The following is a 14,696-nucleotide window of genomic DNA, read 5'->3' on the forward strand; positions in this document are numbered from 1 at the left end:
TGGCATTGTCGTTTAAACAATATCAGTCCAACCAATCACCTGCTACTCTTGAAGAATATCTAAAGCTGGCCACACACATGGCGATCTGCACACGATCAGCCATTGTGTACGATTTCCCTTGAAACTCTCCCCGGCAGCTCTACACATGATCTCCACACGATCTGCACACAATTTGGTGTCCAATCTTCATACAATCTCTCCTGCATCCAGACTTTCACAGTGCATCGTGTCCAAGATTGTCAGATCTGTCCTACTGCACGGCAGATCTGATGATGCAATGTGCGACCAGTGGGGATTTGGCCATATTTTACATGATCTGTCATTCCAATGTGTCGGAATTGGCCAGATCGGGTAAAATATCGCTTTTGCAGTTGGTTCAGAATTTTCTTAAAAAAAAAATGAAAGGGGCATGCAGGACATGCTGTCTGTGGCCATTACAATTTCTGGACATTCATAAACCATAACATTAAAAATGTCAGGCAGCAATGCCCCAAACAGCACATAATGGAAAGGAAAAAGGTGCAAGATGGAATTGTTCATGGGTCCTCCAACCCACCCTTATGTTGTATATATGAAACAGGACATTCACAGTTTAACAAACCAATCACTTCAGCAACAGGGACTGCTACTTGTGGCTGAAATTATTGGTTTGTTTGGACCCCCCAAAAAGCAAGCAGCCAATAAGCAGTGGACTTTGGTGGCAATGATCCCATACACAAACTGGCTTTACAATACATTAGATTAGATGTCATCATCATCATCCCCATCAGTGTGTGCATCCTCCTCTACTTCACACAATTTTAATTCGTACCCGTTGGAATCCACCATTACAGACGCTTCTGTATTTTTTGGACTTAAGTGCTGGTAAAGCCCTTCATTGTGGAATTTGTAATTCATTTTGATGAACATCATCTTTTCCAAATTTTGGGGAAGTAACCTCCTATGATGATCACTGACAAGGTTCCCGGCTGCGCTGAAAACTCTTTCAGAGTACACACTGGAGGGTGGGCAACTTAAGTACAGCAAAGCCAGTTTGTGTAAGGGACTCCAAATTGCCTCTTTTTCCTGCCAGTAGTGAAAGGGACTGTCTGACATGCATATTTCGATGCTATCCTTAAAATAATCATCCACCATTCTCTGAATAGTAACCATATCAGACAAAGTCACAGTAGACATGTCACTCATTGTAGCGAGTTCTTTCAGACCCAACCAGATATCATGAGGTTTAGCTGACTGATCAGCAGTGGGTCCCATAGGAAAACTTAGGTTTTTCCTGGCAGCTGTAGAAAATGAAGGAGGAGATGCTGCTGTGTCACCCTCCGCTTGAGCTGACAATTTTTTCACCACCAGCTCTTTGCATCTTTTCAGATTTATGTCCGTTGGAAAGAAAGACACAAGGTATGACTTAAACCTAGGATCAAGTTTGGTCGCCAAAATATAGTGATCTGATTTCAAGAGATTGACGACCCTTGGATCCTGTCGAAGCAAATGAAGGACTTGATCTACAAGTCCAACATACTTAGCGGAATCACTCCATTTCAGCTCCTCCTTCAGTTTCTCTAGCTGCTTTTGCAAAAGCCTGATTAAGGGAATGATCTGACTAAAGCTGGCAGTGTCTGAACTAACTTCACATGTGGCAAGTTCAAAGGGTTTGAGAACCTTGCACAATATGGAAATTGTTCTCCACTGCACTTGAGTAAAGTGAATTCCCGCTCCTCTCCCTATGTCATAGACCACAGTGTAGCCTTGGATGGCCTTTTACTGCTCCTCCATCCGCTGAAGCATATAGAGGGTAGAATTCCACCTAGTTACTACCTCTTGCTTCAGCTGATGGCAGGGCAAATTCAACAGTTCTTGCTGGTGCTGCAATCTTTGACACGCAGTTGCTGAATGTCGAAAATGTCCAGAAATATTTCGGGCCACTGAGAGCATCTCCTGCACGCCCCTGACATTTTACAAAAAATGTTGCACCACCAAATTCATTGTGTGAGCAAAACATGGGATGTGTTCGAATTCGCCCACATGTAATGCTCACACACAATATTGCTGGCATTGTCAGAAATCACAAACCCGAGGAGAGTATAAGTGGGGTAAGCAATTTTGCAATGATTTCCATGAATTTTTCTAAGAGGTTCTCAATGGTATGCCTCTTAGTGAAACTGGTGTTACACAGAGTAGCCTGCCTCTGAATGAGCTGGCATTTGTTAGATGCTTTTGCTCCTGTTTGCACTGTTGGAGGCAATACACCAACCCAGTGGGCTGTCACAGTCATGTAATCTTTAGTTTGCCCTGTCCCACTTGCCCACATATCTGTGGTTAAGTGGACAGTGGGCACAATGGCATTTCAGAGGACATTAATAAGGTTTTTTTTAATGCCCTTGTACAGATTGGGAATTGCTATTCTAGAGAAGTGAAATCTAGAAGGGACATGGTAGCGGGGACACAGGACCTCCATTAACTGTATAAAACCCACTGCATTAATGGTGGATACTGGACACACATCTAATACCAGCATAGATGTTATGGCATCAGTAATCCACTGTGCAACCAGGTGTTTGCTGTCATACTTGTTCCCCAATGCAAAGGATTGTGTGAAAGTCAATTGTTTGGTTGAACTTGAAATACTAAAAGTAGTCTTCTTCCTGGTCCCCTTCTGGGATGAAGATCAACTCATAGCAGCAGCAGGTGTAACACTCAAGGATCCTTCTGAGGAACAACAGATAGGAGAGGAGTCAGTCCTACTCCTTATGATATTGGATGCAGGGCTACTTCTGATCACGAATGAGGATGTTGATGATGATGATGCAGGTGTTGGTGGTGGAGATTGGAGGCAATTGGATCCAGATAAAAGGGAGCAGATAGGTGACACTGGACTGATTGTGTGTTTCTTTGGCCACAAAATTTCTATACCCTTTCCAATTTGATGAATGCACTGCAAGTGATGTAACAGGGAGGAGGTTCCAAGATAGTTAAGGTCCTTACCTTTACCTTTGCAATGGTTACAAATGGCTTGGCAAAGGTTGTCCGGATTTGGGTGGAAATGATTCCACACATGAGATGTGGATTTTTTGGTCTTGACCATCGCGACCATCTTTTTGGCCGCTCGCATATGCTGTGGGTGGCCAGGAGGCCGCACCAAGTTTAGGTAGGAGGGCCCTGATTCAGAGCGAGCGCTCTGGTCAGAGCGTCCGGCTCTGAATCAGGCCCTGAACCCGCTTATCTCTAGCAAGAACCCGCCTTGATTACACTAAACAATTATATCACAAATTGGGAAATAAGTCTGGTAAGCTTCTCGCACTAATGTCTAGGTCGCAGACGAGACGCTCTTTTATTACAGCTATTAAAGATCCTTTAACCAATAATACGCATTTCACCACTATTGATCACTTTCATTTATACTATACAAATCTCTATAAGTCGATTCCAGTAGAGGGAACTTTGCAGGTGGCCAGATCAACTGCCTTATGTCAAGAACAATGAGAAATGTTGGTCAGATACAAATCAGTGGAGGAAATTCATGTAGTGATACGAACTTTATTTCCACATAAGTCTCCTGGACCAGATGGGTTCACGGGTTCTTACTATAAATTATTAAAACATAGCTTTACACCTACTCTGTTGGAGTTATAAAATAAGACCACAGGACATACCATTATCCTCATCTTTTACAGAGGCCTTTACAACTCTAATTCCAAAGCCAGACAAGGACCCTCTTCTGGCCGAATCTAATTGTCCGATTTCTTTGTTGAACTCGGATTTTAAATTGCGGTTACAAGCCATTTTGCCTGACCTGTTGGCTCCACATCAGACAGGCTTTGTCCATGGTAGACATTCGGTCAGGGCAGTTTGTTGAGCACTAGCGGCAGTTTTAGCAGGATCCCATCAGGAAAAATTGAGAGGAATGTTACTGAGTCTTAACACTCAAAAGGCTTTGGACTCAGTTGCATGGCCACATCTCTTGCACCCACAGATTTGTACCTCTGGATGGGGCGACACTTGCCACTGAGGTGGGCGAAGACTTGTATTGATTACTTGGGGATTCAACTTCCTAAATTCCCATCTGAATTGTATAAACTAAACTATTATAAGGCAATCGCTTATACAACCAAAGAACTGGAGGGTTGGAGACATCTCTGTTTATCATACGTTGGTAGAGCTAACCTCATCAAGATGGTAACCCTCCCAAGGTTTTAATATTTATTTCAGGCTCTTCCTATTCTTTTAACTTAAAAGGATATCTCCCTATTAAACCCTCTTTTTGGGAAATTTACTTGGTGATCCATACACCCTGGTATAGGGTTGATCAAACTGCATTAATATTCTGAATATTTTAAATTATAATCATGCGGCTATTTCAAGATATCTTTGCGTTTGCATAGAGATCCTAGCAATGCAGCCAAACACATCAGTTGAAGGGCAATTTTTAGAAAATTGCTCGTTAGTGAGTTTTTTTGCATATGCACAATGAAGAAATTCCTGACCATATATGCAAAAATCTTCTATTGTGGTCAACGAGGAAAGTGTGGCACATCTTAAGACATAATTCGAATCTGGACTCCCATTAATCCATTTTTTTGCCTTTTATAGGTAACCCGGAGTTTCAGGGAGGGCAAGCCTCGCACTCTTTTACCAGACTTTACAAAGAAGGTCTGCCTAATAATGGGTTTTTTCTTGAAATTTCTTCAAAACGACCTCTAACATATACAGAAGCAATAGAAAAATTTCCCTCATTCTGTACATATCCACTCTCCTTTATGCAAACTAAACACTATGCAGCTTCGGTAATTAAGTGGTTTTCAGAGGCGGATTGGGAGAGTGCACTAAAAACTATGCTTTAGTTGTTACCAGTTTCCAGCAAGGCACTCTCGGTCCATTATTCTTTCTTGAGACGGCCACTGTAACATGAGGAGGTACACTCAGGGATGAGTAGGTGGGTGCAGGCTATCCCTTCATTATCATGTGAGATTCTGGTGAAGACACTTTCTCAATCACGAAATTTGCTCCCTGCTATTCAATATCAGGAAATGTTCCTGAATATATTTCACAAAGCATACTTCTCCCCCCATCACTAGTTTCTAGCAGGTATGACTACCTTGGCCTTATGTCCTCGCTGCAATTCCTCCACCGCAGACTTATACCATTACTTTTTAAACTGTTCTCTACTGAGGATATTTTGGATAAAAGTGCGGAAGTATGCCCTAGAGCACTTAGTGAATTACTTGATCCTCAGAAATATTTGGGTAATGTTTGGCATACTACCGGAAGGTCAGTGGGTAGCGAAGGGTTAGCGGAGGCTCCTACTTATCAGTGCTGTAGCTCACAAGGCTATTCTTCAGACATGGATCAATGCCACACCTCCAACGTTGCAGCTTTTAAAGAGAAAATTTTCCATGTATTCAACATGGACTGGATTGAAAATTTATTAGAAAAGGAGATGCGAGTTTCCAAATTTTTTCAGACATGGGAGAGTTACATTGGTATATTGACTGATGAATAGAGATATAAACTTAGTCATTAAAATTAACCCAGTGGCACGATTTTCGGTTGGTATTGGATGACCCCCCAATTCATATGGAAAGTTGATGGGTTTTCTCCCGACTCCATCTCCTGTTGTATTTTGGGCCTGGTGATCTGGTGGGCACGTGTCAGGTTGTGGCCTAGGATTGGGCGTTACTAACCTCAGTGCCGGCTTCCCCTGAACCCGTGGGTGGTCAGATGCCAGGTGCGGCAGTGAGTGACACGCTGAGCATTCTACGTAGAGCCATGTGGACATCCATGAGCTGTGCCATGCCTTGGTTACTGCGGTCACCATCATGGATGCAGCCATGACAGTCTGCATCACCTGACTATCCTTTACCCAATGGTAGAATGGCGGTGGTCAGTTGATGCTGTCCACCAATGATCTGCTACCACAGGGTATAAAGACAGTCTCCGGACAGCAGGAAGTTGCCTGTGCAACAATGTCGCTACCTTGTGTATACTTGCCGTCACCTCGTTCCAGGTTCCCATATCGTGATACCCTCGATTCTCAAGTACCATCTCTTTGTGCAACAGTGCGTCTAAACACCTTGCCTGTGTGCTATACAAGTGCCATCTCCTTGTGCAATAGTGTGTCTGAACACCTTGTCTGTGTGCTATACAAGTGCCATCTCCTTGTGCAACAGTGCATCAGAACACCTTGCCTGTGTGCCATACAAGCAGTGCGTCAATACACCTTGCCTGTGTGCAGTTACAAGTGCCACCTCTTGGTGCAGCATTGTGTCTAAAACCCTCTACATGTGTACAACTACAAATACCAACTCCTGGTGCAGCTATACTTCTTTCTGAATTATTTCTCTTGAGCCATTGGTGTACTTTCTCTATTCCCATGGATATCGGATACCTGACCACCGGACCGCAACCTGCCTGTTGGGTGCAGCTTAAACCCATATCCCGCTTGGAGGGATCACTGGTGAATACCCCCCAGCAGGTTAGACTCTGCACCCTTGGTCAGGTCTCGTCAACAGGAGATCTTACATACAGGCCCTTCACCTCCAATTCCTCCCTCAACCCGGGACCTCAGTTTTCAGCCCCTCAGTAGGGGATTTCCCAAAGACAAATGTGACACCACGCTCTCTCACTATCTATCTGGGATTTCCACAGAAGTGGATCATAGTGTTAATTGTCTGTTTGCAGGGGTCAAATTTCATACTTGTTACATTAAGTTTTCAAATATGATGAATAAGCAACTCTGGAAGGCTGTTTCTTGTCATATATATATATATATATATATATATATATATATATATATGCATACATATACATATATATACTCCAACCAGGTCAGCGGCACTCACAGGACTTCAATAGTAATAAGAAAGAAACTATAATACTAGAATAACTTCCCTGACGAAAATTCGCATTATGAATTGAAACGTTGGAAAGCACTTATGTGTCTATAGTTTCTTTCTTATTACTATTGAAGTCCTGTGAGTGCCGCTGACCTGGTTGGAGCATATCTTTGGTGTATGTTGTTACACACGGAAGGCACCTGGGCATGTTGTGACTTTTTGTGGAAGTGCCAGCTGATTCTTGGATATATATATATATATATACACACACACACACATATACATATACATATATATATATATATATATATATATGTGCATCACATACTATTGTACGCAAATATTACTGTTTATATGAGCCTATTTCTTTGCTATACAAGGATATTTGTATTATCTTTGTGCATGGTGTATCGATAACAATTATTTAAAAAACAAACAAAAACAGATCAAACACCAAAACACTTGATGGTGGTTTGGTAAAGCCAGAACCAAAACACAAAGATAAGTCCAGATCCAAAACATGGAGTCAGTGCACATTTTTCTATTAATAACTAATGCAAAACAAATTCTAAAAGATATAAAAAATATAATAAAACAAAGAAAATGCTTATATCTCAGCAATAAATAGAATAATTGATGCATAAAACTATAGTAAGATAACATAAGAGAAAGTTCAGTAGCTATTTTCCTTTGTTTTTGCCTATGGACTATGGGACTGATTCATTACGGATCGTTATTACAATCGCAATGCCGTCGCAGGACAACATATGGATGCCCACTTCCCCTTGCACACATCCGTAATACCTTGCAAGTCTGCAAAATCATCGGTAACATCGAGTACCATATGAGCCTCATGCACAATTACAGCAGATCTGACCTTACTCAGAACTTGCTAACATTGCACGCAGTGAGCTGTTTATGGCATCGCAGTAAGTAATTTATGCACGCCCCTGTAATGACATATGCATGTGCAGATCACAACAATCAGCCATCTGCGTGCCTAATTGCAGTTGCTATCCGTAATGAATCAGGCCCTATGACTTGTACTGAGAGAACAGATATAATAACACTGAGATAGATCTTACGTAAGATCCTGTAGGACACAGGCCGGATGTCTCAGTCCCTCACACAGACGTTTTATGCCAGAGTCCCTCAGAGCATTGTATAATAGGTTCAGTCTGGTCAGAGAGCGGTTTGTAGTAATAACAGAGCGGAGATCATCACAGCAGGAGGAGGTCAGACCACATCTCTGTAACCTGATGAGAGATGAGGGATCTGCATTAGGTCATTTCTTATTGTCACAAACCACTGTGCAGTAAGTTATAAATTAAATTTGAACAAAAAAAAAGGTTGGATACAACTATCCACATAAATCTCTGCAATTAGGTTGCAGATGTAAGTATATCATGGAGAATGTTCAGTGGTGGAACTTGTAAGCAGTGGGATTAGATGCACAAATATACTTTAGGCCCTCTTCCTCCACCCCATCTCAAGTTCATAATAAGTCAGTGGGTGGCAAGGAGAGGCAGTGGGTAAAAAGGAAGAGGCAGACAGTGATACCGGGAGGCAGAGGGGGTAAAGGGTTAAGGGGAGTGTCATTGGGTGTCTGGGAAAGGTAATGAGTGACAGGGAGAGGTAGAGGGTAACAGAGGGTGACAGGAAGTCAGTAGGTGAGGCATTAGGTGACAGGAAGTCAGTAGGTGAGGCATTAGGTGAACTGAAGTCAGTAGGTGAGGCATTAGGTGAAAGGAAGATGCAGAGGGTGACAAGGAGAGATAGAGGGTGAAAGGGAAAGGCAAAGGGTGACATGGATATGTACTGGGTAACAAAAAAGGCAGTGGGTGGTAGAAGGTGGCAGGGAGAGGCATAGGGTGATAGGGAGCCAATGACTGATGAGGTGTGTGACAGGGAAAGGCAGTGGGTGAAAGGGAGAGGTAGAGGGTGGCAGGGAAGGCAGAGTATGATAGGGAATCAGTGGTTGATAGGGAGAGGCAGTGGGTAACAAGGAAATAGTGACAGGGAGAGGCAATGGGTAACAAGGAAATAGTGACAGGGAGAGGCAGTGGGTAACAAGGAAATAGTGACAGGGAGAGGCAGTGTGTAACAAGGAAATAGTGACAGGGAGAGGCAGTGGGTGAAAGGGAGAGGTAGAGGGTGGCAGGGAAGGCAGAGTATGATAGGGAATTAGTGGTTGATAGGGAGAGGCAGTGGGTAACAAGGAAATAGTGACAGGGAGAGGCAATGGGTAACAAGGAAATAGTGACAGGGAGAGGCAGTGGGTAACAAGGAAATAGTGACAGAGAGAGGCAGTGGGTAACAAGGAAATAGTGACAGGGAGAGGCAGTGGGTAACAAGGAAATAGTGACAGGGAAAGGCAAAGCGTAACAAGGAAATAGTGACAGGGAGAGGCAATGGGTAACAAGGAAATAATGACAGGGAGAGGCAATGGGTAACAAGGAAATAGTGACAGGGAGAGGCAGTGGGTAACAAGGAAATAGTGACAGGGAGAGGCAATGGGTAACAAGGAAATAGTGACAGGGAGAGGCAATGGGTAACAAGGAACTAGTGACAGGGAGAGGCAGTGGGTAACAAGGAAATAGTGACAGGGAGAGGCAATGGGTAACAAGGTAATAGCGAAAGGGAGAGGCAATGAGTAACAAGGAAATAAAAACAGGGAGAGGCAATGGGTAACAAGGAAATAGTGACAGGGAGAGGCAATGGGTAACAAGGAAATAGTGACAGGGAGAGGCAATGGGTAACAAGGAAATAGTGACAGGGAGAGGCAATGGGTAACAAGGAAATAGTGACAGGGAGAGGCAGTGGATAACAAGGAAATAGTGACAGGGAGAGGCAGTGGGTAACAAGGAAATAGTGACAGGGAGAGGCAATGGGTAACAAGGAAATAATGACAGAGAGAGGCAATGGGTAACAAGGAAATAGTGACAGGGAGAGGCAATGGGTAACAAGGAAATAGTGACAGGGAGAGGCAATGGGTAACAGGGAAATAGTGACAGGGAGAGGCATTGGGTAACAAGGAAATAGTGACAGGGAGAGGCATTGGGTAACAAGGAAATAGTGACAGGGAGAGGCATTGGGTAACAAGGAAATAATGACAGGGAGAGGCAATGGGTAACAAGGAAATAGTGACAGGGAGAGGCAATGGGTAACAAGGAAATAGTGACAGGGAGAGGCAATGGGTAACAAGGAAATAGTGACAGGGAGAGGCAATGGGTAACAAGGAAATAGTGACAGGGAGAGGCAATGGGTAACAGGGAAATAGTGACAGGGAGAGGCATTGGGTAACAAAGAAATAGTGACAGGGAGAGGCATTGGGTAGCAAAGAAATAGTGACAGGGAGAGGCAATGGGTAACATGGAAATAGTGACAGGGAGAGGCAATGGGTAACAAGGAAATAGTGACAGGGAGAGGCAATGGGTAACAAGGAAATAATGACAGGGAGAGGCAATGGGTAACAAGGAAATAGTGACAGGGAGAGGCAGTGGGTAATAAGGAAATAGTGACAGGGAGAGGCAATGGGTAACAAGGAAATAGTGACAGGGAGAGGCAATGGGTAACAAGGAAATAATGACAGGGAGAGGCAATGGGTAACAAGGAAATAGTGACAGGGAGAGGCAATGGGTAACAAGGAAATAATGACAGGGAGAGGCAATGGGTAACAAGGAAATAGTGACAGGGAGAGGCAATGGGTAACAAGGAAATAGTGACAGGGAGAGGCAATGGGTAACAAGGAAATAGTGACAGGGAGAGGCAATGGGTAACAAGGAAATAATGACAGGGAGAGGCAATGGGTAACAAGGAAATAGTGACAGGGAGAGGCATTGGGTAACAAGGAAATAGTGACAGGGAGAGGCATTGGGTAACAAGGAAATAGTGACAGGGAGAGGCAATGGGTAACAAGGAAATAGTGACAGGGAGAGGCAATGGGTATCAAGGAAATAGTGACAGGGAGAGGCAATGGGTAACAAGGAAATAGTGACAGGGAGAGGCAATGGGTAACAAGGAAATAATGACAGGGAGAGGCAATGGGTAACAAGGAAATAGTGACAGGGAGAGGCATTGGGTAACAAGGAAATAGTGACAGGGAGAGGCATTGGGTAACAAGGAAATAATGACAGGGAGAGGCAATGGGTAACAAGGAAATAGTGACAGGGAGAGGCATTGGGTAACAAGGAAATAGTGACAGGGAGAGGCAATGGGTAACAAGGAAATAGTGACAGGGAGAGGCAATGGGTAACAGGGAAATAGTGACAGGGAGAGGCAATGGGTAACAAGGAAATAGTGACAGGGAGAGGCAATGGGTAACAAGGAAATAGTGACAGGGAGAGGCAATGGGTAACAGGGAAATAGTGACAGGGAGAGGCAATGGGTAACATGGAAATAGTGACAGGGAGAGGCAATGGGTAACAAGGAAATAGTGACAGGGAGAGGCAATGGGTAACAAGGAAATAATGACAGGGAGAGGCAATGGGTAACAAGGAAATAGTGACAGGGAGAGGCATTGGGTAACAAGGAAATAGTGACAGGGAGAGGCATTGGGTAACAAGGAAATAATGACAGGGAGAGGCAATGGGTAACAAGGAAATAGTGACAGGGAGAGGCATTGGGTAACAAGGAAATAGTGACAGGGAGAGGCATTGGGTAACAAGGAAATAGTGACAGGGAGAGGCAATGGGTAACAAGGTAATTGTGAAAGGGAGAGGCAATGGGTAACAGGGAAATAGTGACAGGGAGAGGCAATGGGTAACAAAGAAATAGTGAAAGGGAGAGGCAATGGGTAACAAGGAAATAGTGACAGGGAGAGGCAATGGGTAACAAGGAAATAGTGACAGGGAGAGGCATTGGGTAACAAGGAAATAATGACAGGGAGAGGCAATGGGTAACATGGAAATAGTGACAGGGAGAGGCAATGAGTAACAAGGAAATAGTGACAGGGAGAGGCTGTGGGTAACAAGGAAATAGTGACAGGGAGAGGCAATGAGTAACAAGGAAATAGTGACATGGAGAGGCATTGGGTAACAAGGAAATAGTGACAGGTAGAGGCATTGGGTAACAAGGAAATAGTGACAGGGAGAGGCAATGGGTAACAAGGAAATAGTGACAGGGAGAGGCATTGGGTAACAAGGAAATAGTGACAGGGATAGGCATTGGGTAACAAGGAAATAGTGACAGGGAGAGGCAATGGGCAACAAGGAAATAGTGACAGGGAGAGGCAATGGGTAACAAGGAAATAGTGACAGGGAGAGGCATTGGGTAACAAGGAAATAATGACAGGGAGAGGCAATGGGTAACAAGGAAATAGTGACAGGGAGAGGCAATGAGTAACAAAGAAATAGTGACAGGGAGAGGCAGTGGGTAACAAGGAAATAGTGACAGGGAGAGGCAATGGGTAACAAGGAAATAGTGACAGGGAGAGGCATTGGGTAACAAGGAAATAGTGACAGGGAGAGGCAATGGGTAACAAGGAAATAGTGACAGGGAGAGGCAATGGGTAACAAGGAAATAGTGACAGGGAGAGGCAATGGGTAACAAGGAAATAGTGACAGGGAGAGGCAGTGGGTAACCAGGTAATAGTGACAGGGACAGGCAATGGGTAACAAAGAAATAGTGACAGGGAGAGGCAATGGGTAACAAGGAAATAGTGACAGGGACAGGCAATGGGTAACAAGGAAATAGTGACAGGGAGAGGCAATGGGTAACAAGGAAATAGTGACAGGGAGAGGCAATGGGTGACAAGGAAATAGTGACAGGGAGAGGCAATGGCTGACAAGGAAATTGTGACAGGGAGAGGCAATGGGTAACAAGGAAATAGTGACAGGGAGAGGCATTGGGTAACAAGGAAATAATGACAGGGAGAGGCAATGGGTAACAAGGATAGAGTGACAGGGAGAGGCAATGGTAACAAGGAAATAGTGACAGGGAGAGGCAATGGGTAACTAGGAGATAGTGACAGGGAGAGGCAATGGGTCAGAAGGAAATAGTGACAGGGAGAGGCAATGGGTAAGAAGGAAATAGTGACAGGGAGAGGCTGTGGATGGCAGGTGTACAATCACAGATTTCTTTATAAAGTCCTGCAATGCAGAGAACAGGGTGGATGTACCTTGGTGGGACTGGAACACAGAAGCCTTTGCTCTGTCTGTGAAATGGAACCTCATACTCTGTGCTTTGCTTAGTTTCGGCACTCTGTCATTCAGGCTTTTTCAGAGTTAATTATACCTGCTGTGAGCTGTCTCTAATTCTCAGACATCTGTGAATCAGGAAAATTCACTGTTAATTAGAGACAGAACACGGCTGTGATAATCAGCGCTGATGGGCAGCAGGACTCCCCTATTAGTCCAGGTGAGATGATAGACTAATGGAACTGCAAAGACATCAGGTCAGCTCTGCCTCCCTTATGCTGGGCATACACTATACAATTATCTGTCAGTTAAATGTCCATTCTGGCTGGTTGGAATGAAAATCTGGTAATGTATGGGAGCAAATTACATTCTACCATATGGTCCCAAACACAAGAAAATGGACAAAAATTATTGTTCAAATTGGTTAAATATGTTTGATTTAACTAATTTGTCTGAACAACCATTTTTGTCTGTTTTCCAGTGTTCATGAGCAAATGTTCTATTATCATTTGATCTCATACACCACCAGATTTTAATTCCAACCAGCATATATTTGACAGATAAATGTATAGTGTATGCCCAGCATAAGTAAGGTGCAGGTTTCTATTTGCTATTCTTGCCCCCAATTGAATATGCCCCTCAGTCCCCAGGTGCCCTGGCACAATGCAGCTGTTGTACCACTGGTAGTTCTGAATGTTGTTATTGAGTCATTAAATATATAGATGCGGCCTCAGAGATATTTCCAAATAAGTATGCATGAACTGCAGCCACCTTTATTGTTCCTCAAATACCAAATTAAGAAAGTGCAATCTTAAATGAATAAAACTAATAAAAATATATAATCATAGTAATGGCAGGAGATGTACAATCCACCAATATAAAACATATAAGCTTAGTAATAGTAGGTGATGTATAATCCACCAATATAAAACATATGCATAGTAATGGTAGGTGATGTACAATACACCAATATAATACATATAAGCATAGTGATGGTAGGTGATGTACAATCCACCAATATAATATATATAAGCATAGTGATGGTAGGTGATGTACAATCAACCAATATAATGCATATAAGCAGAGTAATGGTAGGTGATGTAAAATACACCAATATAATACATATAAGCATATTAATGGTAGGTGATGTACAATCCACCAATATAAAACATATAAACATAGTAATGGTAGGTGATGTACAATCCACCAATATAAAACATATAAACATAGTAATGGTAGGTAATGTACAATCCCCCAATATAAAATATATACGCATAGTAATGGTAGGTGATGTACAGTACAACAAAACAAAACATATAAACATAGTAATGGTAGGTAATGTACACTCCCCAATATAAAACATATAAGAATAGTAATGTTAGGTAATGTACAATATACCAATATAATACATATAAGCATAGTACTGGTAGGTGATGTACAATCCACCCATATAAAACATATAAGCATAGTAATGGTAGATGATGTACAATACACCAATATAATATATATAAGCATAGTAATGGTAGATGATGTACAATACACCAATATAATATATATAAGCATAGTAATGGTAGGTGATGTATAATACACCAATATAATACATATAAGCATATTAATGGTAGGTGATGTACAATCCACCAATATAAAACATATAAGCATAGTAATAGTAGGTGATGTACAATCCACCAATATAAAACATATAAGCATAGTAATGGTAGGTAATGCACAA

The 14,696-nt window shown here is 42.8% G+C and overlaps 1 protein-coding gene across 1 annotated transcript in view; it reads right to left on the bottom strand.

Annotated features, from left to right (window-relative positions):
• The window catches only part of LOC148500718 (NACHT, LRR and PYD domains-containing protein 12-like), a 147,575-nt gene that overhangs the window by 44,961 nt on the left and 87,918 nt on the right, over window positions 1–14,696 (bottom strand). Inside the window, exon 8 of the mRNA XM_088451439.1 lies at window positions 7,916–8,086. Coding sequence (XP_088307565.1) covers window positions 7,916–8,086 — 171 coding nt within the window. The remainder of the gene's footprint in view (window positions 1–7,915; window positions 8,087–14,696) is intronic.

Source organism: Taudactylus pleione, unplaced genomic scaffold (assembly GCF_031769625.1).
Source record: "Taudactylus pleione unplaced genomic scaffold, aTauple2 ptg000547l, whole genome shotgun sequence".
Taxonomy (NCBI): Eukaryota; Metazoa; Chordata; class Amphibia; order Anura; family Myobatrachidae; genus Taudactylus; species Taudactylus pleione.